Raw genomic sequence first — 26,054 nt, forward strand, 5'->3', positions numbered from 1 at the left:
TTCAGAGAACAAATTTGCTTTCTACCTCACTTTTTGGCCCACAAACCCGTAACTTGGGACTGGTTAGGAAAGCTGTCAGATGACCTGAAGAGGCTATACAGAGGAACAGAATTAATTGTACAAAAAGCTGTGGCATATACACTATGTGGCATATACAGACTTCGCTGTGGAGACTTCTAGGTATAGACATGAAGCAGAATTAGCCTGTATTGGAGTCAAGCCAGTTCCAAGGTACTGTAAGATACACAAGAGGCTAGAATTAGGTACCAACACTTGGGTTTTTTTCCTCATGATTCCTCATGCTCCTTAATCCTTGTTTTCACATAGGTCTGCAGGTGCTCCTGAGTGACCAAATTGTGTGTTAGAATGTCCAAAACTTTTTTTTTTAAACTCCAGTAAAGAAAGAGGAACATGTTTGCCTAGAGATGTGTGAGAGCTGAGGTTGTTGCACATGGAGGAGGCAAAGCAGAAGCCTGAGGTGCTACGTTTTATACCTTTATTAAAAACAAACTCTGAGGCTAATTTCAAATAGTCAAAACTCTTTATGCCTACACCAAAATGAGAACCATTTATGGGAATCTTCCAAACTTTGCTAGAAAACACACCTTGTCATCTCCACTGTTCCGATCCCACTGCAGTGACCTGTTTTTTGACTCAGACCCACTGTCTAAGCTTAGAAGCATTTGAAATGCATTTGTTTAGAGGTAGGATTTGGCTACACAGGGGAATAAAAAGTGTTTATCTTTCAAATAAGAAAAACTAGCATGAGAGCCAGCCTAGCTCTCTGAAGACAACTGGAATTTTGCCTGCTTTTAGTAGACATTGACTTTCATTCCAAGTCTCTGCATAAAAGTGGAAGCTGAAGTTATGGACTGGGATTTCAACTACATGAAGAGTGGCTCCTAATAGTGTGGAATTCTGGTTGTTCCCAAGCAGTTACATTTTTTAGAGAAATCTGTTTTCTGCTGTGGTTTCTCAATAGAATATTAAGAGGTAGCAAAGACTAGTTTTTTTTTTTTTTTCCCTAAGAGGAGTACTTTGAGTGCATATCCCAGAAGACCACTGCTGACCTGAATCAAATGGATTTACTATTGAACTGAGGCAGTTTCCATCCCTCCTGCATGTTACCAGCTGAGAGAGGACTGACTAGTGTCATAAGAAAAGCTCAAGTCTCTTACAGATGCCATGCCTAATCCATTTAGGAGAAGCTGAAATTCCAGTTTCACATGGTTAGAGCTATTACTCTCAGGCAGTAGGGCTCAATTAAATACATAGTACAGTCTTGAAGGAAAATGTTAAATTTGCCAATCCACTCACAAATCAGGTATAGAAGTTGGTAAAATATCTTAGTGTATCACCGGGGTGCCCTTTGAATGCAGACGTGAACTGCAGATGAAATTTTGCGTCTAAAAAAATGATGCAGAGGAAATCTTGCGTCTTGCCCTAGCCTGAACTTGGAGGAACACCAGTTGGATCTTCTCATGTAACTATTGATAGTTACAGACTTGAATGCATGGTGTCCCACCTGGATTTATCCATGCAGCAGGAGGAGGTCAGACTTCCCACATACAGCAGCATGCCTCACATAAGGTTTAGGTCAGACCCTGTGATCCAATCCATTTAATCCTTGATTTCTCCGACACGTGGTAGAGGAGGCAAGAAAGGTTACCGTGATGCAGTTTTTCTGCTGAGACCACCAAAGTCCATATACAAGAAACTACTGTTAGGGCAAACCTGACAACACAGAATTAACATAATCAGAACCCTGGTCATTACTACACGGCAGACTGGACAAAATGATCTAGAAGAGAAAAAAGCAGTTTTTCTATTTTCTTTCTCCAGTCAGTCCTTCCTCTTAATCCTGCAGACATTTTCTTGTGTTAAATACATACCTGCTAAGGAAACAGACCTCTGATGAAAGGATAATAAATGAGCTCAATATATACTGACATTTCACGGGTTTCTGCTATGCGCTGCCATAAATTTAAAGCCAATTATGTTCTGTTTAAATATTTAACACTGTAAAGCTAGCCAATTTTACATCTTGTCAAAGATAATTGAAATACCCACTTTGTCCCTTTAATAGGCAGGCAGAGCATCCACCAGATGGAAAATAACCACAAGATTTCATTGTTTGTAAGTGGGTAATGGAAATATCCTCATTCCTCAGAATTTAGCGAGATCAGCTCCAACACTGAAAGCAGAGTTGACATACAATGTGCTGCTCTCAGTCCCTTTCCCAGAGCAACAGGATACTGCTGTCTCCCAAAACTAAACTGTATCAGCAAGCTTTTATTTGCATAGCTGCAACACTAGAGGACCCCACAAACGCACATTATGGATGAAGGTACAACAGTGATTTAAGTTGAATCCTGCAGCTCTGCAAGGAAGCAACCTTTGGTTGCTGTGGTTCTTTAGAGACACTCCTTGGAAGTGATGAAATCCAGTGGTTGTGACTAAGCTTGTAAAGATTGTTCACTCAAGAGTTGCTATCAAATTCATGGGGTTTGCCATCAGGCCAAAAGCTAGTTAATGGAAGATGGCCTGAGCTGATAGCGCTAGGATAAAAATTTCAGAGTCAGTCCTCAGGATGCCAGGGCGTGAGCTTTCCTCTGAAGCATCCAAATTACTGACCGCTGGAGCAACATTACGCAAGCTGGAAATGCCATTAAGGTTTTTTTCTTTCCGATACAGGGAGGGAAGGACTCAAAGTGTCTTTCAGATACAGTCCCTATGAGCAAATGAGCAAAATTTAACTCTTGGGACCACTCCGTCATCTACCAGAGGTGGTATGACATAAATTCAGAATTTAACTATGTAAATAGATTTCCTTTCCTGTATCTGTATTACTGAGTCAACACTGTTTTTCTATTGAACTATTGCTATCTGTGGCAGCACGAGGCACCGTGTTATCGAAGGATCATTACAAAAGATAATATCCTTATCAAAAAATCTACTACAAACTGTGAAAGGCATCTCCCTGAGAAAACATTTTTCTTTTTGTCCTTTAAGTCCCTGCTTGGATGGCTGGGGTAAGCCAGCAGACAGCAGGAGAGAAAGATTGGGCAAGATTATCACAAAAGGAGAATTCAAAATATAACAATAAGAATGCTATTTGCTTTCCAGTCCTCTGGCTTCAGCAAGACATGAGCAGGTGGCATACTACTGAGCTGTGGCAGGGATGTTACTCAGAGACTTCCTAAGACCAGTAGTTTTGCTGGGCCTGGAACCGTCTTTTCCAGTGATGCCTAAAGGGAGAGATCATGGGAGACAGAGTTAGAGCTCTGCGTCCAGGAGCCTTGCTGCCCAAATGCCCTGTTACACAGTCAGTGCAAGGTTAAAAGAAGGCATAGGTCCGTTCCCAGACACTCAAAGATCTTCACAGCAACATTCCTGTTGTTCTTGTACTGGCTTCTAGACTAAAGCCAACATGAACGGCTTCCCCTGGCAGTAAGCCTCAGAATGAGGCTATTGAGGGCCCAGAAGCTATAATCTGTGTGAATTTTTCTGGCTTCTGCTAATGCAAACATACATGGGAAAATCAGAGCTGGATTCCCAGCTACAAAGGCCATGGGAAAAATATACAGGTAGCTTTCAAGAAGCTCTCCTCTCTTCTCTGCACCATGGCAGGCTTGCAAGTCTGGCACATTTCTCCTTCAGTTCTTGCTGGTTCTTTATTACCCCCAAAGAGGACTGACAGAAAAGCAAGGAAGCAGTCACTGTCTGTTTCAGCAGTTTTCTTAATGTTGCAGACATGAAGTCCAGTGCAGACGCCTTTCCCACTCAGAGCTGTAGAGGATATAACCTGCAGCAAGAGCAAGCACATGCATCCTCCTATGCCCTCCCACTAGCACAGCATCTCAAAAATCCTCACCTGAAAGGAAAAAGCAAACTAACCAATCCCACAATAATCAAAAGCTCTGGCTGTGCCCATAGCAGAAGATCATTATGTGACTGCGGACTCCTGCTAACAAATCTCAGAGCAGTAGCCTCCTACATGAGTAGCACAAAAGCCATAATATATAAATTAAACCCAGACCCATAGAACGGGTTCATCCACAAACTTCCCGTCTGAAAGCTGCCACAGCTGCCTCTCACTTCCAAACAAGCCACAGGACCTCTTGTTTCCAGGAACTCAGAATAATAGGTTTCCCCTTTTCAGCCAGCAGTTTCTAAGACAAGATCACTACCCAGCCTCAAGCACCTGAGTGAATAACAACTGCTATGAAGTTTTCCAGAGGATTGCCAGGTTTCATACCGTGCTTGCTATCCCTACTGATTTTCAGCTGCTTTTCTCCTTTACAGCAGTACACACCTTCCCCACAGATAAAACTGCCCTCTCTGTCCTGGCACTGCTTGGTGCAGGAGCAGGGCGGTTGATGCCACACTATCGTGTGCCGCACAGCTGTCTCCTGCCAGCCGCAGCATCCGCTGTTCCTGTCACGTCTGGGTCTACCTCATTGCGACACGAGGGAAACATTCCTCATGTCACTGCCCCGGGTCCCACTCAGAGCGAAAGGAAGAAGAAAGTACCCACGTGGGCTGTGGTTTGGGCGATGCTCGTGAGCACTGCTGGAGGCAGCGGGGGGCTGGAGGTGAGCTCGTCACCCGCGGGCCTGCGGCTCTGCTGAGATGATCGCGCAGCTTGGTGGCAGGAAGTGATACGGGAGCAGGGGCCCGAGAGGAAGCTGAATCGAGCAGCTGAGGTTAACTGCTCCGGCGTTTTATCATGTGGCATTTCCAGGGACTTTCTAAGAACCCGAGGTTGGGTTCGGCTGCCCGGCGTCAGTTAGGTCGCTTCGCACACCACGCTCCACAGCGCTAACGGCAGCGGGACGAGGGAGCAGCTGTGCTGACCACACGGCAAAACAAGGCAACATCTGCCTCTCTGGGGCTGCTGGCCCCCTTCTACCTCCCGCTCAGGGGAATCTTTGTAATGAATTGCTTCCTGCAACACTCACTGAAGGTCAGGCTCGACTGCACACAAGTTTGGCTGGCGTCTACCTCAGGAACAGCCCTACGTGGCATAGAACTTGCACTTTCCCACATCTGCAGTGCGACTGGAGCTGTGGGTGGTGCATCTGCATGCTCTCGTGAGTGATAACTGCTATTCGTTATCTCATCTCAGAGAAGCTTAGATAGCTTTGCAGCCCTATATAGAAACTTGCCAGTGTCGTCATTCACTCTGCTAGGGTGCGAGCCGCTAACAAGGAGTGCTGCCGTCGGGTGCCACCAGGGAGGAGACAGCAAGGCTATCACGGGGGCAGGCTGGAATCAGCACTAGCATGTCCCAAATGTTAGGGGCTCTTCACAGTTTTAAGTAAGACCTATACGCAGACAGTGAATATACACTATCATAACACAGCCAGGCAGTTTCGCTCATACTGTATGAGTTTCACTCATACTGTAACAGCAACTATCACCTCCGATAAAAGACATCTTATAAAGATAAATATATAGACTCTTCTCCCATCCCCTCTTTTCTGCCTCTGCTTCTGCTCAAGTAGCCACCACCAAATTAGATGGAAGCAATGTGCTACCCCTCCTTGTGTTTCTGGAAGCCTTCCAAACACTCCTCTATTTGTAGGGTTTACCAGAAAGATTGCAGCCAGTGCTACAGCCTTGGGGGTACGTGCATGGTTTGCTAGGAGCATGGTTCCACAGTTTAGCCCTGTGTAATTACAATTATCTAATTTCAAACCTTGTGTGGCAGGCGCCGAGTTCAAATTCGAGTCACTGCTTCCCTGAGGACTTCCTTCCTCAGACGTTCCTTCTTGGATCGCTAGCTGGGGCTATGAAGAGAAACACCAGAAACAAACAAAATCCCCCACATGGAATCAGTATCAGGAGACAAAATTGCAAATGTGCAAAGTTGATTAAAAGCTTCTGGCTTGGCATCTATGTTATTTACATGAGACCATGCAGTGCTGAAAGCGTGCCGACTTGCCACCACTTCCTGTGTCCAACTGCATTCAAGAGAGCATGTGCCGGTGCATATAGTGCCTATGTGTATTCACAAGAGTCTCTGAATGGCTGTCAGAGAACATAATAAGTCCCCACATTTTCAGTCTTTTATGAGACACGAGCCCCACACTTTGAAAAACCTCCCCATTACGCAGCTACAGAGAATTTTTTCATCCTTGAGAACAGTTTCCTGTCCTGAAAAGCAAAACGTTTTGTCCATTGAAAATTCAAATCCCAGTGTCTGCTCTGTTTCTTCTGTTTTGTCTTTGCCCCCCAGAAACTCTTCAGATGTTAAATGAATTTTGAACTGAAGCATCACAATGCTTCATTAACCAAAGTGAGGACGAAATATTTTGAATCACTAAAACAAAAAAGTCAGTGTGCAAAAAGTTTTAGCTTCAGTAAACTGGCAGTAACAAAGCAGAAAGATTTTTCTTACAAATTGCTACGTATCTCTTTTGTTTATAACAATAAACACCTAAGTTACAGCTCTGGCACACAACTCAATTAATTTAACCACAAAGCCCCTATCCTAGCCTTAGAATGGCAGCTACTGCAATCTGTACCAGCAGAGAATGGCCGGAAGAGTCTTTCCTGACCTCATTTGTACCCTGTCAGCGATGACAGATAGCTGTAAATGATTTCTAGAATGCTATAGATGTTTACAGGCTGGACAAATCCCTGAGCACTCTGATCTAATTAGACCTGCTTTGAGCAGAGGTTTGCACTAAAGGACCTCTGGTGGTCCCTTCCAACCTGAATTATTCTGTGGTTCTAAAAATGGAAAGGAGCATAGGCGCACACAGAACAGAGGAATACTGGACATCCGACACGACTATTAGTATATCCTGAGAAGCATCAGGATGCTCCAATCTGTTGGCTTGCTTCTGTGCATCAAAAAGGTCTCAAGGAAGAATAAACTGCCAACTGAACTTATAAGGAAATGTTTCACTTAGACTATTATTATTGAAAAATAAGAATTTCCATGGAAAAAAAAAAAAAGATTTTTTTTTTAAAAATGAATCTTCTTTCAACAAAAGAAAGGAAGCTTGGAGAGGAAACCTACTCCAGCTAGCTTTATTTCAGGTATTAGCTTCTGACAACGCACACGCGGGTCTTTGTGCCCTGAAGGATGTTGGGCAGCACGTGCATAACACTGCCTGGCTGCTCCTGCTGCCTCCTCCACTGTAAACCCTACAATAACAGCGCTTCACAGCCAAGGCTTCCCTGCCACGGTTCAGACTGCATCACGGTAACAGCAGAAGCTGTGACTGAATTTATTCCTCCCCCAGAACTTCCTTGCCTGCTTTCCCTTACCAGGCTGGCAGCTGAAAGGCACTGTAGCACTCCTGAAGGTTAAACTTGCCTGTTTCAGATTGTACGAAGAATGCATAAATCAATACCAGAAACTCCATGACAGTTGGAGTCCTTTGGCCTCTGCATTTGCATTCACCCACTGGCTAGCTGTGGTACCACCCAGGCGCTAGCTGTAGGCTCCACCAGTTTAAGAAATAATTTATTTAAATTACTCTATCTTGCATCCCCTTGGAAATTCAGAGCCCTGTGTAGTCACATGCATAGATTCACTCTGCCTTCTCCTGGTGACCAGGCACTTTCCACTAAGGCTCAATCCTGGATCAGCTGAGGCCTCCCTCCTCCTCTCTGAGTTTCTGCCTCCCCTCAAGCACCTGGCCAGGTCAAACCATACCTGCAGATGAATATCCCTCATACTAGTCTCAAGTTCAGCAATATCCAGACTGTTTCCAAGCTACTTGCCAAACCCTGACTTTCACTGGTCCCCAGGGACAACTAACACCAGTCTTAGTCTGCTAGCCCGCATGCAACCACCTGGATACCAGTCCCTGACCTTGCTTTTACATGGTGAGTACGCTGCCTGAAGTTGCTCTGTTCTCCTCAGTCCCTCTTTTTAGCACGAATATTCATTTGTTTGCTAGCTATTTCCTTTTAGCTGAGTTGCAACTTTGGAGCACCTACTAATGGTCAGCTTTTGCACTCCCCGAGATCTCCATCTGTTTGCCGAAGGAGTATGAAATTCTGTTGTAAAGCAATTAATAACTTCAGATGTGTTGGAGATTGCTTGAACTCTGATAAGAGTACACTGCCAGTGCCCAGTCCTTCTGTGAAGGAGTAAGAAACCCGCTGATCCAGGACAAATCCTCAGACTGGGGAGAACCCTGCAATCACAAGACTTCCAGGAACACCTTTACTACCTCTTACTTTATTTTTATGAAGAGATTTTCAATCTGTGTTACCTGGGGAGTAAGAGGCATGACTTCGGACTCTACTGGCACTGTCACATGGCTGTACAGCTCCCTCCCTGTCCCTGTCCCTAGTTCAGGCTTGATGGTGTGTCTCCAGCTCTCCCTTGCATTTCCATTTCAGCTCAGCAATGTTCAGCTCTGTTCTCTAGCAGCAGGTAAGACGCCTCCCTTCTCCCAGTCCCTTTTGTCCTGGATGCCCTACTTCAACAGCACCGTGCTCCTCAGCTGGTCCAGTGGGCAATCTATGAGTCTTCAGGCAGGAAAATAACATCTTCCCCACAGAATCTGAGATCCTTTTGACCCACTCTGCCCTTGAAAGAGAACCAAGTCCTGGGACTGGCTGTCCCTCTTCGTCACCACTTTCTGGTATCGCTCCATTGTCCATGGTGAGATATCATTCTAGTACATATCTATCTGAGCTGTATAGCTCTCTGAGCTATATACAGATATTTTTCTTTCTTGTTTGTATCTAATCAATTTATATAAAAGAATCTTCTCTTAATTTGCTGCTGGTTCATATTTTTCCCTCATTTCATTTCCCCCCTCCCTAAAAAACAAAGACAAATGCTGCAAAAAAACAACAACACACTTTTTCTCCTTTTCAGCCCTGAGATATTTCTCCCACCACCCCAAAACTGTTTAGGGAGATTCAGTTCTGCAGAGGGTTTGCAGTTGCCCTCCATTTCCATCCAAGAAACGTTTGTCTGTCAAGGTCATTACCATGTCAGAAAAGTCTTTTCATCTCTCTCACATGCTGGTACTCCCTCCCTAGTGAAGATTTCCTTCCAAGCCTCCTCTGTAGCCCTCACAGACTGCACTATCCCTCTGTTTCTGCTGATCCAGCTCCATCCCAAGTGTTCCTGCAGCACTGCAGCTGTAGAACAAACCTCTACATTCCTGCAGCAAGTGCAAAGCTTAGGTTTGGTCTAGAATTCTGTGTGTCAACAAATACACACTAAATAACAGTTTGTGGTTTGTCTGCTTTGTGTTTTTGTTAGTTTGTTTGTTTTGGTTGTTTGCTTGTTTTTAATCACCCCTAATGATATATAACATGCCATTAATTACTTGCAGGAGTGAATATCCTTATTGATTTAAAACTTTTTTTTTTTTTTTTACGACTGAAATATTCATCTTCTAACTACTGATTCTTACTAATCCTTTGTTTGCTGCATATAAGAGCCTCCTGCTGGCAGGATTCAAAGTTTTGTCATTCACTATTTTTTTTTTTTTTTAACTCTTAAGTTTCTTCTTTTGAGGCAAACTGACATGCTAAGCACTCACTCCAGTTTGTTGGGATTCTTGGGAAGACAACCTCTCTGCTTGAGAATGGATAGGATCTCTGGTCTGACCTCCCAGTCTGGGAAGGAGTGTAGAAGACTAGTATGTCTTAAATTAAGTGTAGCAGCTCTCCCGGGCTCCCAGGAGGTTTCAGGAACTGAATCTTGGGAATGAGGTACTGGAAGGGCAGGCAGAGCTTCCCTAATGTGTTGGATTCCTGGGTCAGCTAGGCTGAATGTCGTTGCTGACAGAGCCTGAGAAGAACAAATGCAAGAGAAGCCTCCCTCCCAGCCTGGGCTCTGTGGCTGGAGGAGAAGAAGAGGACTGAACACTGTACTCACCCACTTGCGGGGCCTCCCTCTTGGCCTTTTTCCAGCAGGAGGTCCTACCTATATTGAAAGCGATACAAAAAAAGTATTTTCAATTCTCATATCTGCTGCGCACTGTGACTAAATACACTGAACCTGCCCAAAGTGACCTCTGCATAAAATTTTTGTGAGCCAAATAGCAGAAGGTGACTAAAGCTGAGGATGGAAGACAGTTGAGGAGGAAACGCCTGCCAGACTGTGTTGGTTGTGATTATGTTGCAATGGCAGAGGAGAAACTCCAGAAGGAAGCTGCTGAACAGGCAACGACAGCACAGGAAGGCCAGAAAGTGAATTAGGACTAAGACCACGATAACTGTGGCAACTAAACAACAGTGGCAACTAACACTGAACTGAATGAGGGGCAAATTTCATTGCCTATCCTTAATCTAAGAGAACCCTCCCTGCTTGTCCCTCTAGTAATGCTTGTAGAAAGGACAGCCAGCTTCTCTCTTCCCCCTCATAAAAGCATGTAAGCCATTTACTCTTACCATTTGTCCAATTACAGTGCTCACTTTCTTGCTTCCTTTTGGCCTTCCTCGTGGTTTCTTCACCAGCAATTGTCCCCCAGCCTCCACCTGAAAAAAAAAGAAGAAAAAAAAAGGAGAAAATTTAGCAGGATGGTCCCTGGAACAACTTATTAGGTTGTCTCTGCTTTTCCAGATGCTGAAACAAACTAGAAGATGGGCAGCACTACCCCTTTATTATGTTTACATTTTGGCCTGGGAAAAATGAGTGAGTTCCCAGAGCTCTGACCATAGTGCCTGGAATGGGGAGAGAAAAGGCCTTGGGCATCTTCCATCTATCCAGCTACTGGTGCAGAAGCAGAGGGCTGTGGCACCTGAAATTCTCCAGACTGCCACAGGTATCTGGGTAGCTCCTCTCATGCCACTTCCCAGCCTGAACAAGTGCAGCATGCCACACTCAAGGCACCTTTGAAGGCAGGGGCTGATATGCCCCGGGGTGCACGTGCTGCTGCTTTCCTGAATAGCTTTAGTATTTACAGATTCACAGATTTCTCTAGGTTGGAAGAGACCTCAAGATCATCGAGTCCAACCTCCGACCTAACACTAAGTACTCCACTAAACCATATCCCTAAGCTCTACATCTAAACGTCTTTTAAAGACCTCCAGGGATGGTGACTCCACCACCTCCCTGGGCAGCCCGTTCCAATGCTTAATAACCCTTTCGGTAAAGAAGTACTTCCTAACATCCAACCTAAAACTCCCCTGTCGCAACTTTAGCCCATTCCCCCTTGTCCTGTCACTAGGCACGTGGGAGAACAGACCAACCCCCACCTCTCTACAGCCTCCTTTCAGGTAACTGTAGAGAGCGATGAGGTCGCCCCTGAGCCTCCTCTTCTCCAGGCTGAACAAGCCCAGCTCCCTCAGCCGCTCTTCGTAAGACTTGTTCTCCAGACCCCTCACAAGCTTGGTCGCCCTTCTCTGGACTCGCTCGAGCACGTCCATGTCCTTCCTGTAGCGAGGGGCCCAAAACTGAACACAGTACTCGAGGTGCGGCCTCACCAGAGCCGAGTACAGGGGCACAATCACTTCCCTCGACCTGCTGGCCACACTGCTTCTTATACAGGCCAGGATGCCGTTGGCCCTCTTGGCCACCTGAGCACACTGCTGGCTCATATTCAGCCGACTATCCACCAATACTCCCAGGTCCTTCTCGGCCAGGCAGCTTTCCAGCCACTCATCTCCCAGCCTGTAGCTCTGCTTGGGGTTGTTGCAGCCCAGGTGCAGGACCCGGCACTTGGCCTTGTTGAACTTCATGCAGTTGACCTCAGCCCATCGCTCCAGCCTATCCAGATCCTCCTGCAGAGCCTTCCTGCCCTCGAGCAGATCGACACACGCACTTAGCTTGGTGTCATCTGCAAACTTACTGAGGGTGCACTGGACGCCCTCATCCAGATCATCAATAAAGATATTAAAGAGGACCGGCCCCAGTACCGAGCCCTGGGGGACTCCACTAGTGACCGGCCTCCAACCAGATTTGACTCCATTCACCACAACTCTCTGGGCCCGGCCATCCAGCCAGTTTCTAACCCAGCAAAGCGTACGCCAGTCCAAGCCCCGAGCAGCCAGTTTCTTGAGGAGAATGTTGTGGGGAACGGTGTCAAAAGCCTTACTGAGGTCAAGGTAGACCACGTCCACAGCCTTTCCCTCATCCACCAAGCGCGTCACTTGGTCATAGAAGGAGATCAGGTTTGTCAAGCAGGACCTGCCTTTCATAAACCCATGCTGACTGGGCCTGATCGCCTGCTTGCCCTGCAAGTGCCGCGTGATGACCCTCAAGATAATCTGCTCCATGAGCTTCCCCGGCACTGAGGTCAAACTGACAGGCCTATAGTTCCCCGGGTCTGCCCTCCGGCCCTTCTTATAGATGGGCGTCACATTGGCTAGCCGCCAGTCAACCGGGACCTCCCCCGATAGCCAGGACTGCCGATACCACAGCATGCCTTCCCTTCCCTTGCTCTTTACTGCCTGCAAATCCCATCAGACTAATATCAGAGCATCCTCAGGCAGACTCTTTGGATGATGCACACTTACCTGTGTCTGCTTCTTTGGTCTTCCTCTCTTTCTCTTCAGGCCTTCAGTCATTGGAGATGAACCAGGGTTCACTGGCCTCTCGTTGCTCATGTTGGCTCTTCCCACAGTTTCCAGATGATAATTCAACACGTTATTTTCCCATGGAATGGAAAAGAAATTTTTTCTCCTCTTTCTTTCCCAATCTTGTTACAGATTCTCTTCCACCTGCAAGGCTGGAATGATGAGAAAGAATCAGGTGTGACAGCTTGCTATTGTTTTTATCAGCTGGGAGAGTCTGGGACCCAGCAGACAGCCAGAAGCATAATTATGTTTTATAAACATTAATGGACCATTCTCTTACACAGCCCATTCCTCAGCTTTCTGAGGTTCTTGGTTGAAGGAGCTGATTGCTCCAGGTGCATAAACATGTTGATATCTGCATCCACCTTCCTCTCATTAGCCAGCTTTATCCAAGCTGACAAAGATGATGTCTTCAGCTCCCTGAAATCCTCTCTTTAGAGGCTTCCCTTGTCTGAGGAGGAAGGAGGTGGGAGACAAAATGGTGGTAGTGAGTTATAAACACCACAGTCAAGGGTAAAGCTTCAGTTAGAGCTCCTGTATCATCAGATACCAAAGCTAATCCTGAGACCCAAATCCACAGCAAAAAGAGAGCCTTATACCAGAATACCTGAGAGTATGTATAGATGAATTTGGCCCTGGAGCTGTCCCTCTAGAGTTTGTTCCCCATCACCAATTGAACAGGCACCGTCTGGACCACAGGACTGATGGCCTGACCCTATTTCAGCACACAGCCTCTGGTCCTGCACAAGACTCACTATTTCCTATAGGGTGGAAGAAGTCACCCAGACATGGATTTTGCTTGCTCCTGAGCACTGGTTTGTCTAACACAAGTTCCGTATCAGCAGGATCACCAGTCCCCATGCTCTATTCAGTGCCTGCTGTGGTTGGAACAAGCCCTGATCTGACTTGTTTGCTATAAGAAATAACCAAGATCATGAGCTGTTGAGGGTACATAGGAAACCAATGGCTTTCCTTGCTTCTGCTTGAGGTTGCAAGTTCCTCTGGTGTTGCTGCCAGAGAAGGTGGCAGTCTGACTGTAAGGCTTTACAGCCTCACATCCCAGAGCAGGAACAGGAGGGAAGAGATCTTGACCAAAAGCTCAGCTGGCACATTACAGGATGTGGGGTCATTTGTCTTCCTTGCATTTGAAGTAAACCCTAGCCAGCAATCTGTGTACAGCTCCCGTTTTGCTGATCTGCTTGGAAAATGCATGTACAACCTCCACCAGACCTTGGGCTTCCCTTCCTTCTTGTACAGAAGGAGGGAGGGCTCAAGAATGTGTGAGGCGCTGAGGGAACTGAGCCTGGCTTGACAGGGCTTGGTAGTGCTGGCTGAATTCTCTTTTGTCTGTAATTCTTACCACAAAACAAGTATCTGAGAACAGTGCGGTTGGGAAAGCAACATCATTGCCTGCTTAGGAAAGCAGGGATATAAGCATGAACAATGCATTTCTACCTTCTGTGTGAAGCACGTGTCTTCTCCTCTCATCTAGAGGTTGCAAGTCTAATCTGACTTGCCTGTAGAAGCTCTTCTACTCCCACCTGAGAACCATTTTTGCAGCTGTTTCTTCCACCTGGTTCATTTCTCCTTCCTCACTTTAACAACATCCTTAAATAGCTCTGTAATGATGCATGGGGCTTTGTCCCATTGGCCTTGAGTACTACTAGGTGCCCAAGTCCCTCCAGCAGACTCCGCCTGAGGCGGTAAAGGCAGCATGGCAAGTACGGGCACAGCAACCCCATGTAGAAGAGTGTGGCTATTTCAAAATTAGTGGTGGAGGGCAGGAGCTGCCTTCAGTTCCAGTTCACACACAAGCTAGTGAACCCCTGGAAGTCCTTTCAGGTATGCTGCTGGGACCCAGCTTATAGAGGCTGCTGCACTCAGCTTTTCTATCAAAACCTCTGATCAGAGGGTGATGGAAAGACCGTAGCTCAGTTCTGAGTTCAGGCTGCATCTGGAGGGTAGACAGTTAGGAAAAAAAACATTTCTTTGTACTTGCAAGCCATGCACAGTTACCATCAAGTCTCTGAGACAAACATGAAACACTTCTGCAGTCTCTTTCAGAGAGGAGCTGTGCTTTTAGAAACCGCTACTGGAGCTTTGTAGTTTGATCAGATGTTCATGTTACAAAGGTACAACAAGCATTCTGCGCTCTGGTCCTACTGTTTTCTGCTTTGCCAGCTTGTGCTAGTCAGACCTAGGCCTCAAACGGCCTTGTGCTGGTGCTGGCACCTGGGAGGGAGTCGCAGCGGTACAGGGACCCCAGACTGCCCGAGGAGCTGAGGACCCTCAGCACCTCCTCCCAAGGGCAGCTCAGAGGTGGCCCTGGCTGGTGCTGCGCACACCTGCTGCTGGAGCAGCCCAGGGTGCTGCATGTGGGTTTGATGCCTCCTGAGCCTGTCTTCCCCTGCTGTCTGCAGAAAGGGAGCAGACACTGCCATGAGAACAGACAAGCATGGAAGTGCCGTCCTCGCCAGTGCTCTGAGAGGGGATTAGGCTGCTCTGACACGGCTTCTACCTCCAGATCATAGTCATTTGAAAGCAGGCTCAGTGCCTCTCTGAATTCAGGTTGTAATGCTAATGTGTGGAAAAGTTATGCAGGAAACAAACACATCCTTGAGAAATTTCATATGTGCATTTTTGCCCCCATTTATTCAGATATTGCCAAAGCATAAAGGGCAGGATGAATGATGGGGTATGGCGGGTATTGTCTAAGATAACACATGGAGTTGCATCTGGATGATCTAACTGCGCTGTGCTGATAGGACACTTAAGTGTTTTGGTTGTTTATTTTTCTGCACTGTCTGCTTGGTCACTTCACGCTGCAGAATCTGGAAACATCACTGGCAGAGGCAGCAAGAAAACTTCCAGCCTTTGTACTATGTTCTAACAAAACATATGTGGTCATGACAGACACTAAAGCCATCGCTCTTAGTGACACAGCCTCTCTCCAGAGTTTGCTCTAACTGAAGCCTGCATTAAATCAAAGTTTTACGTAACAATATTCAAGTGGGAGCAACAACTGTGTACAGAATTATTTGTTCCCCAGGTGCAAAGAAAGTCAGTTCTTGCATGATGATCATTTTCTAAACCACACGAGACTGATGAACTCTGCAATGCTTTTCGTATACCTGGCAAGCCTTCCACAGACTGGACACAAGCATATAGAGGCTGCTGGGAAATATCAGTGTCTTTGCATAGGTCTCCCTTCTATCACCCACCAGGTACACACTTCTTGGAGCCTGGTGCAGAAGGAGAAAAATGCAAGCAAGACTATACTAGTATCAGTCCTTTTAGCTTTTGTATGCTTTACGTGACTCAATGTAGAGGAACGTACAAAGGAAAAGCACTTCTACTGCAGTTCTACTTCAAACTTTTCAACGATAGCTTTACATATATATATATGTGTGTGTAAACAAATCAATATTGACTCCCACTGACCAAAAACCAAGCATGTTTCTAGGGTCACTGTGCTCACTACTAGAGTGCAGCCAGCAAGGCTGAAATCCGTCCTATACACCATCCATGAAGGATGACGTATAAATAAAAAAAAAGAATCTAAAAAAAACTAAAAGGAAGCCATCCAAGTGTCTGTGCACCTTAGGTTTCCTTCATGTCAGCTGTGTATGCATCAGAAAATGATGCAGATATGTGAAAACACGTTGTTGGCAGTATTCAGACCCATAAGCTGTGGAGCCCTCTCCTGAAACGAAGCCTTCATGGCCCAGAAGCATTCCCCGGCACCTGGCAGAGGACTGGGGATTCTGATGGCCTAATGCTTTGCACCTGACTTAAGTGCTAAGTTGTAGGAATCCATTTTTTCTACCATACCCATGTTCTCAGGAGAGAAAAGCTCCTCCTGATGGCAATACAATTGTAGACTAACACAGAGTACTGAGCAATGTTCCCGAGGGTCTTTTCCCTTTCTACAGACTACAGAGGGAGCCTAGGGAGCTGGCCTGCTGACTTCGACAGGAAAATTAAATGGCAGATCCCCTTCCTCTTGATTCCTTGGGGATGATAAACTGTTGGCTATGTCCTTGGGAGAAATGCCATATGACACGGGGATGCTTGGGGGTTTTAGGGCGATGCCTCAAGCTGTGCGCATGATTCACAGCAAATGCTGCCAGCGAATGAGCGTCTAGCTGCTGTGCCCACATACAAAACACAAAGCTTAAAGCCTTTTTCAAAGCATAATGGGAGTGTGATTATGAGACCCTTCATTGTAGCTTAACACTGCTGCTGTCTCTAAAATAATAGGAAAAAACATCCACAAAGCACGGCTCCCACTTAGTGGCACAGTGCTATTGTTCTGCTGTCACATGTGACGAAGCGAAGCCAGGGTAACTTCACTGACAGCAGCGTGGCCACTCTTTGGTCCCTCTGGTGCAGGAGGGAGGGAAGAATTTGGCCTGAGCCCCACATCAAGCAGAGGAGGATAACAGACTGTTAGCAAAGACATCTGAAGAAGGGGACTAAGAAGGCAGGGCGGAGAGAAACCTTTCATTCCCATAACCGTAGCAGTAACGATCTGTACTCGCATTATGAGAAATTACTTTCACCTTCCGAGAAATCAAATGCTCACGTCTTTTCAGATCTCACAGCAGATCAAGAAATACCACAGCTTGTCATGTTTCCCCATGGACTTTTCTACCAGGCAGGCAGGACAGCCAAGTGCTGCAGCATCTCCCTGGGGAAAGGGCAGTGGCAATAACGCGCTGGCAAGCAAACCTTATCTGGCAGATTTTTCTGTGGAAATGAGGAACTTCTGAGCTACTAAATCAAGCTTGTGGCAACAGCAGGTAACTGTCATAGTCGCATAAATCACATCTAAAACACAAATAACCTCTCTAGGTGATTTCCCTAACTGTTTTGAGTGGCTGGTCTAAGCCTTCTTTGGTCTTATGCTTTAAAGCCCCCTATTTTCCATTTTAATGGCCAATTTAGTGTCATTTATTCTTGCATCAACAGTCCTTCAGCAGCAGTATTTCTCTCTCCTCCATTTTTAAGCCCACTCGACCAGATGTATTTTCACAGATGAACCAGATCTCCTCCATCTTGTGAGGCTGAACAAGTAAAATCTTCCAGTTTCTGTGCATGTGATTGTTTCTCCTGATAATTTTGGTTGTCATTTACATCTTTTCCAACCTGAGCTCAACACTTCTGAATATGAAAAGATTTTTACTCAAAAATATTTCCACTGAGGACAGCCTGACTAACTTAACCACTCACCTATCTGAGAAGCATGGGCAGGACAGTTCAGTGGAAGGAAAAGAAAAATCAGTTCCTGTGTAATATTATTAGTATGAATTTCCAAACTGACTTGACCAGCAAGCCATTCCACCACCTCCAGCATATCTTGACTGCTAAAATATCCAGCTCAGAAGACAGAAAGTATTTAAGCTTACAGACGACAACAAATACAGGAACCATACAGGCTTCCATGCTTCACATCAGTGCTAGAGACCAGCTCAAGGCATGAACGGGAACTTGTGTATTTCTGTCTAAAGTTACATTTCCGACTTCATTACAGATTTCTCTGTGCAACCCTAATGAAAGTGCCTTCATGTGTTTCAGTTCCGCACCCACAAAATGGTGCGTAGTTCCCTGCCTGCTAGATATGCTGGCAATGAGGATGAAGGGAAAAACCTGAGCAATGCAGGAAGAGGCCACCCGGTGCCTGTTCTTCTGGGACAGCCAGCAAGCGAGGCAGGTGCTTCCAGCTGGAATAAAAGCTTGTGGGCTTAAGACCTATGTACTATGAGACAATATCAGAAGCTTTTTTCATATTAGAGGCATGCATAGCCACATGAGAAGAGGGTTGTTGATAACCAAGTTTCAAGCAATGATGCAGACATGAACAGTCTCTGTTCCCCATTTCCCAGATCTGAAGTATCCATCCTCAGCACAGTGCCAGCACATTGCAAGAGGGTGTTCGTAAAGAACCTGTGCTTGCTGCAGTGCCTGTCTTCTCTGTCCAGATAACTTGAGCCAGATACTACCCTGAGAGGCACCTCGATTGCCCTAATCCATACCACAACAGATCACAGAAATACCACCAAGCTCTGTCGTAGCTAGCCTAAAAAATCCCATTCCTTCCTCTGAAAAGTGAGGCCTGTGGAATGAGTCAGGCCACATGTGAAACCCAGCTGCACTGCGGGCCTGTCCACTCAGTAGGCGCAGGACTTTCCCTGAGGGTTGCCGCACAGCTCCATAGTGGAGGGCCTGGCGTCAGCCCTGCCTCAGTGCCATCGGCCTCAAAGCCCTGGCAAGAAACAGGCTTCCCATGGGCACGGCAGGCAGAGCTAGGAGGCAGATAAACCGGCCCAGAGAGGACACGGAAAGCACAGCTGGATACCAAGAGCAGACAAGAACGAGTGGCCTGGAACCTAGTCCTGCCTCTGATCCTGGGCGAGTCATGTCATCTTCCCGTACTTCCAGTGTGATTCCATAATCTTACAGACAGAAAACGTGAAGTATTAGTGCTTGCCCTCAGCCTGAGGTGGAAGGACAGAGGACCTTCCCATTTGTAGAACAACACTAAGAACCTCCAGCAGGAGAGAGCAGAGCACGGCACTATTGACTCCCTAATGTCGTGGTGTTCAGGAGCACAAGGGAGAAGGCGTCACAACTGAAGAAATACAGCCCAGGACTAGCCACATCCTGCTGAGCACCAAAACAGACCTCCACCCTCTTCCCCCAGGAAGCTGAAGGCTCGTGGGACTGATCTGGCCCCAAGCTGCAGCTCCCTGCCCCAGGACCCTGGCACAGAGCAGCACCTGAGCGTGAGCTGGGGCTCTGCAGAGGTGCTGCACTCTGCTCTCACCCAGTCCCAAACCAGGCAGATAGGGGTGTACAGGACCCAGCTTGCTGTCTCCATTGAAGGAAACGTACCAAAATCAAGACCCTAAGTCTTGAGGCCAGGCCTAAAGTCTTAAATGCACCTCCAGCACTTCTCCCAAAGCTATCCAGCTACAGTGACTCTTAATGACTCTGCGCTGATTGTAGACCCCCTAACACTACACACTAGGAACGCGTAAAGATGCTGCCTTAGAGAATTTGTCCAAAGCCCCAAATGTTCACTAAAGCACTCTCCTGTCTCTTAAAGTCTCTGTCCAGACCCTAGCACCAAAACAAACAAACAAAAAGCTCCCCAAGAAATTCAGGGTCAAAACAGTGGAGAAAAATAGCAGCATTTACAGGGAAGTAGGAGGGTAAGGAGAAAAGCGTGGTTCCTGAAATAAAAATCAAATCACAGTCATGTCTTATTTGAGATAGCATCAAGCCTCATTACTCTGCAGAATTACTATCATGTTCAGTTCAGCTACTGACAGCCAAAAAACACTGTCCACATGCACAAAACCAGGAAATAGCCCTCTGCGTTTCCTGGCAAGGACAGGCGTTTCGGCAACCCAAAACAGGGATACACGAGGCAAGCAAGTGTCGTGCCTTAACCTACTTTCAAACAAGGTCTCAATTAGCAAGATTATTAATCCCTGTGCCTGAACAAACCCCAGTGTCTTGCAGAGGAGCTCTGCATACACGTTTGAAACACAGGCTTGCTGATGCAGTAGGAAAGGAACGCGATTACCTGGTGAGAAGTTGGGCAGCGCCACTTGACCCGGCCCCAGCAGACCTGGCAATGAAGACAGGAGAGAAAGACAGAGGTATCCAGCAGTGACACCCCTTCTGCACGGGAGAGAAGCAGCTAACCGAAGCCTCTGCACGCATTCATTTCAGGAGCCGTACAACGAGCCGAACGCTATTTATTGCGCTCCCAGTTAGTGATATGGAAAGCAGCGTGAGCACTGCCAGCGCTCTCCTTCTGATGGCAGTCCTGAGTAGTGACAGCAAGTGAAACCCAGCACACTTCAGCCTGCCTGGAATCTCACACTGAACTGGCAAGAACAAAAAGAAAAGTCCCAAACCAGACCACTTACAACAGGCAGGCTGTACCACTGCCCTGCTTACTAAAAATAAAACCGGTTTCCGAATGTGAAATGAATGATCTGAATAAAGGGGACAGATCATTTCACAGCTTTCCCTATTTACAGAGGCTAGCAAGAATCACGCTTGGCTCTGTTTTGTGAAAACAATTGCACGAACAAAACCCACAGAAACAGGTAGCATCAGGAAGGCTTGTGATGACAAAGTGGTTATTAATGTGAGTGCAAAGTATGCTTGGGGCATTTACTATAAGCCACAAATGAAAATGGAAGCTGACTTCAGCTGAGATTAAGCGCATTTAGAAAGGAGATGCTGCATGGCTCCGAGTTAGGTATTCTATACTAATTACACGAACAACCATTAGAGCTGGCAAAAGTCCCCAAAACTATTTTGCAGAGGAGAACACAGACTTTTCATATGACTGACTCAATATCTTTCAGATGCACATATGGGGGGTTTCAGCATATTGTTATTAGCAAAAGCAAAGAATTAAAATATCTCAGTCTCTACCTGTGTAAAATCCATTACAGTATCTTAGAGACAAAAGTTTGAGATTCTTCATGTCAAAGAGTAAATTGCTTATACTGACAGTAAAATTAAATAAACTGAAGAGGTTTTCTTTTTTTTTTTTTTTCTCTCAGAGCCACCCATATTAAAAAAATGCAATGACTTGAGTTCCTAAGTAACTTCTGAAAATGTAAGGCACCTGTATCACTTACCGTAGTCTGGAAAATATCAGTCTCGACCTTACTGACACGGGAATGCTCATGTCCTGGTTAACGACGGACACAGAGGCCATGGAAGTGTGTCCAGTTCTTGGGGCTGCCCCATGCTTCCTACGTGACCTCAGCAAAGTCACCTTCTTTTTGTGTACTCAATTTTCCACACAAAGCAGGGATAATACACAAGCCAGGTAGCATTTTGCTTAATTAGACAACATTTTGTTTGGGAAGAGGTGCAGTTACACAGGTCTTAGGAAAAGTGGCTCAAGACTTCAGTCGTAGTTCCTAGCCACTCATAAAACCAAGTCAACACAGATGTTAAGAAAAGCCTTTGGTCACCCCCTTGCAACAATGTTAAATCCAAAAATCAAACTAGTATACATATTCATGTACCTGAAAATTATTATTTTATATGCTTAAATCTACCAAAAATCTTACTGCATACACACTACTGTATTGTTATTGAAATATACATATTATTTTATTTTTAAATTTTAATATTATTTATTTATTTAAATATATATATCACTAGAGACAAAGTTGTATGCCTACTGCATGAATGTAGTGCAACCACAAGGACTAGGCCAGAACCTGAATTGTTATCCATTGTATGAAATGAAGAAATCTTTATGTGGCAAGGAAATATAGAACTTGATCCTACAGCACTAAACCAGAGACAGTTGACCATCCACTTTTAACAGTGCTAAAGAATGTTATTAATATTGTAGCGATTAAATCTCTAGTTAGAAAGTGTCAGGTAACTAAATTGGCACATGCAGTTCTACTTCATCCTTATTGAGCATATATTGGATGATAGCATCTTTAATTTCATATCCACACTTCATAATTTCATTAGCACTTAAGGCCAAGAGAAACAATTAGATCATTCTGTATATAAATGACTGTCATTTCATCATTACCTTGGCCTGAGTCCAAAACTTTTGTATTTGACTGAAGCATCTCTCCCAGAAAATTATGTCTTCTTGATTTAAAGACAGCATGGGATGAAGAATGTGCCACTACTCTTGGACATGTGTTCCAGTGGTTAATCCCCTTTAAAAAGGATGCCTAATTTACAATTCGATTCCTGTGCTTTCAGATTGCAGGTGCTGGTTCTTATCATACTTTCCTCAGATAAGCACCCAGCCTACCTATTCCCTACCTCCCCTACTCAGCGATACTCCTACACTGTTATCAAGTCCACTCACTATTCTTCCAAAAAAAAAATTAAATAGAATGAGCTTCTCAAGTGTCACGTTGTAAAGCTTTCTTTCTCTCTCTTTTTTTTTTTCTTTCCTAAAATCATTTTTGTGTCCCTTACCTCAACTTCGAATATTAATACCTTTTAAGAAGGGGGACACCAAAGCAGAATGCCCTGCTTCGGTAGCTGTCTTGACCCCCATTAAACCAGAGGTAAAATTAATTTCCCTTTACCACTCCTGTGGTTTAACAGCCAACGATCATACAAGCCCTTTAAGCAACATAAAGCATGATTTTTTTCTGCAGCATTTCCATCCATTTCACAGGTTGTCCCTTCCACCCAGTTAACATTGCTGCTTCTTTCTGCCCTTGTTGGCCAGTTCTTTATTACACTGTGCAACCCTTTTTCAGAAGGCAGAATTATCTGTTTTCACCTGGACTTTTTAGTGGCAATCCTTATCCCACCATTTAACTGCTTTCTAAAAAATTAACTGCTGTGTTCATCGCTGCCATATGATATGATAGTAGACGTATATTTTAGGGGCAGGGGAATTAAGATCAGTATTTTAGGTATCAGTAGCTAAGTAAGAAGTCGCCAGTAAAACAGTTTTACCATGTGCTGATTCCATCCAGCTAGGTGCGTGAGGATCCCATCAAAGCTTCCCCCGAGCAGACTGGCAGATCACGTCCCTGTTCCCTCTACCCCTGCCTATCTTCCCCTGGGCAGCCTCAGTGCCAGGAGGTGAGCTCTGAAACACAAAACTGGCGCTCCCTATCTTCAGTGTACATCAAACAAGCAGCTACAACAGAGACCTGGATCCTGGTCGCCAGACGCAGCACCGAACTGCTGGGGCATTGTCCACCCTGCTTCACCTGGAACTCCTTGTAGGAGCTGCTACAGAGCGGTGCAGCTTCTGGCCGAGGGCTGAGGCACGGTCACAACAGCACCTTCTGAGGAAATTTCTCTTGCAGAGGCCCCGTGAAGGAAGAACAAATGTGAGCTGAACCAATCAGCAGAAAAACAGCAGCTGCCAAATCTAGAGGACAAGAATCCTTCAAATTCCCTCTCCGTAGAGGTAAAATGAAACAAAACAAAATTAGCAAGGTTTCTATTCTTGAGTGACTTGCTAAGAGATGTATGTCCTGAAATGGATTTGTGCATTTGCAGTGACACTTGCCCTAAATGAGGGCTAGCTTGTGTCTGTGAGATAGCTCCCAGTTTCCTCTAGGAGCCATCCAGATTTCACCACAATGCAGTGCAAGTCTCTGCCTGCCTTCCTATTCCTTATCTTCATTCTTCCAGAAACCAGACTGGTCACCACGGTATAGCACGATATACGTAGACTAACACCAGCTGTAGATTCATTTGTGTATAATTCTTTTCTGTTAGACAGGTGTATATAAAGAGTTTCATTCACTGCTGTCCTGATCTTGTCAAAACCTCTCATGTGCACAAACCTGTATCTTATAAACATAATGAAAACTAGTTTCATGGTAATTGTTCTATATATGCTTATTATTCAGGTTGTATTAATGAATATTTTAACTGGAGATTAGGCTGAGCTGTGATTTCCACAAGATAATAAATAGATTTGCTATGCCCTATTTTATCATTGTAATGGAAGTGTGCCTCATAATGCTATATTTCATAATTCTTTTATATTATGTTCAACAGCAATTCCAACTCTCTGGATGATGCAGGGTTGCAAAATCTGACTTTGAGAAAATTGTGGACTTGCTGGAAAGCCTCCAAAAACCAGAGGCCTAGAAATGAGAGGTGAGCATGAGAAGTGAAGAGAGAGCAGCTTTGCTGCAGGCAAGAAAGGTACAGGTGGAATTAGAAAGAGCTCCCACCTTGCTCTGTACAGCCACGTGGAGACATTGTGAAGGATGGCCTGGAGATGGCCTCAAAGGACCTCTGTAAAAATCGACCTTCTACCAGTAGATCCCAGAATCATAGAACATAAATAGCTGAGTATGAATGAAGACCAGACCACAATGAGAAAGTAAAGGCTATATAATTCTCATTTGTGACCAAAGGGAACCAAGAGCATCACCAGAGGGCTCCACAGAAAGCTGTCTGTATCAGAGGACAACCCCCTGGCTAAGAGGTAGAGTAGAAAGGCTATGGCTGAGGAGCAGACTGGCAGGCATAGCAAGCAGTGTCCCAAATACTGGGGGCAGGCGTACATATGGCAGAAGAATGCATGTTTGTGTGGGAGACAGCTCAGGCCCAAGATTATCCCCTTGGTGCCCATCCTAAGGAGCAACACAGAATGTTTGAAAGAAATGAGGAAAGTATCCTCATGAATGGATACCTCTGGCTATCCAGAGGTGCTTTGCTGGCAATGGGATTTTACTAGTTTTCCAGTTTAAAGGGCTGGGTTCCTCTAAGAGAGATGGGGTGTAATATGGACAAGTCCATCTCCTCCATGACTGAATAAGGGCCAGCCAGAAGATTGCAACATGCATCTTAGGAGGACTCCCGGAGTGATTGTGTCCTTCTTCCAATGTTTCTGTAGAAAATTGTCAGGAAGTTCTCTTGCGTGTCCCAGCAAGAGAAGCAGATGTGTGTCCCAGACACTATGTCAAGCACATTCACGCCAAAGGAGAACAGCAGTGTGCACCACGCTCCCTTCCCTTTGCAGCGTGTATCCTGTGTGCTGCTCCAAGACATTTACTGGAATCCTTCTAGGTCTTAAATGACTGAAAGAAGTTAAAGCTCACATACACTTCTGAATGCCACCAACTTTCTTATGATCAGGCTGAAGTGTTCATGAAGTCAGGCTCCTTTGAAAAGATGTCTGCAAAGAACCAATGAGCATACTGATGGATTGGCTGCTGAGCCAGTGCCAGGCGCACAGCACAGGTACAGCCTGCAGGCTATGCCCCTGGCAAGGTCCTTGCTGTTGTTTTTTTTCCATTCAATCTTACGACAAACAACCGAGCTTCAGAAGGAAGCATTCCCTTCCCCAGAACAGAACCAAAGCAAATTTGCTAGCCACGGGTGTAATATGTAAGGACGTAGAGCTAAAAGGCATTGAGAAGCGATCACTAAGGTGTGAGACCTACTGAGTAAAGCCAAATGACCAGATTAAGAGGATGCCAGGGCAGGGGACTAAGACTTTAGTCTCAGTATTACAACTGTTGGGTGCAGAATGCAGTCTGTATTTGAAGGATGATTACAGTGCGGCCCCATCGTCGTAATGGGTGCAAGACAGCACAGCCCTAAGTCCCTGAACAGATGGAGAAAGCAACTTGTGTTGTCCATGGCTGAGACACAGCTTGCAGCAGATTGTTTAGAAAGAATTGCAGGGCACTGCCTATTTTCCACGTATGTCCTGTTTTTACCCGTTATTTCACTCTCCCTCAAGGAAAGGCATGTTAACATATGACAGAAGAACACATTTTGTCTTACCGATGTCAAAAAGCTACTGAGAGAGAGAAGGGGAGGAAAAAGACAGCAAAATGGAAGTGCCTGAAGGGTTGCTCCTGTTCCTTTATGAGGAACAACCCATGTCTTGGGGAGAAATCAGGAACGCTGTTAACCTCAGAGATCTCTTTACACCGAGGAGGGCAGGTGAAATTCTCTGTGTTACCACACAGTGGCACTCTCCCCATACATTTCCCAGAGGTAAACTGCATTTCCCCCCCACCCCATTAACAAGGTATCTGTGA

The 26,054-nt window shown here is 45.6% G+C and overlaps 1 protein-coding gene across 4 annotated transcripts in view; it reads right to left on the minus strand.

Moving 5' to 3' along the window:
• Window positions 1–181: 181 nt before the first annotated feature.
• The window catches only part of LOC308200475 (uncharacterized protein), a 45,655-nt gene continuing 19,782 nt past the window's right edge, over window positions 182–26,054 (minus strand). For 2 of the 4 annotated variants that reach the window (XM_080606341.1, XM_080606344.1), the window contains exons 2-6: window positions 12,448–12,659; window positions 10,381–10,467; window positions 9,866–9,913; window positions 5,702–5,792; window positions 182–3,248 (exon numbers count right to left, since the gene is read on the minus strand). In XM_080606341.1, the coding sequence (XP_080462467.1) occupies window positions 3,163–3,248; window positions 5,702–5,792; window positions 9,866–9,913; window positions 10,381–10,467; window positions 12,448–12,537 (402 nt within the window). In that variant the 5' untranslated portion in view covers window positions 12,538–12,659 and the 3' untranslated portion in view covers window positions 182–3,162. Of the gene's footprint in view, window positions 3,249–5,701; window positions 5,793–9,865; window positions 9,914–10,380; window positions 10,468–12,447; window positions 12,660–12,787; window positions 12,841–20,098; window positions 20,414–26,054 lie in introns of those variants that run through there. The other 2 variants (XM_080606342.1, XM_080606343.1) reach the window with 2 other exon arrangements.

The sequence above is a fragment of the Anser brachyrhynchus genome (genome assembly GCF_964034855.1).
Source record: "Anser brachyrhynchus genome assembly, chromosome: 10".
Lineage (NCBI taxonomy): Eukaryota > Metazoa > Chordata > Aves > Anseriformes > Anatidae > Anser > Anser brachyrhynchus.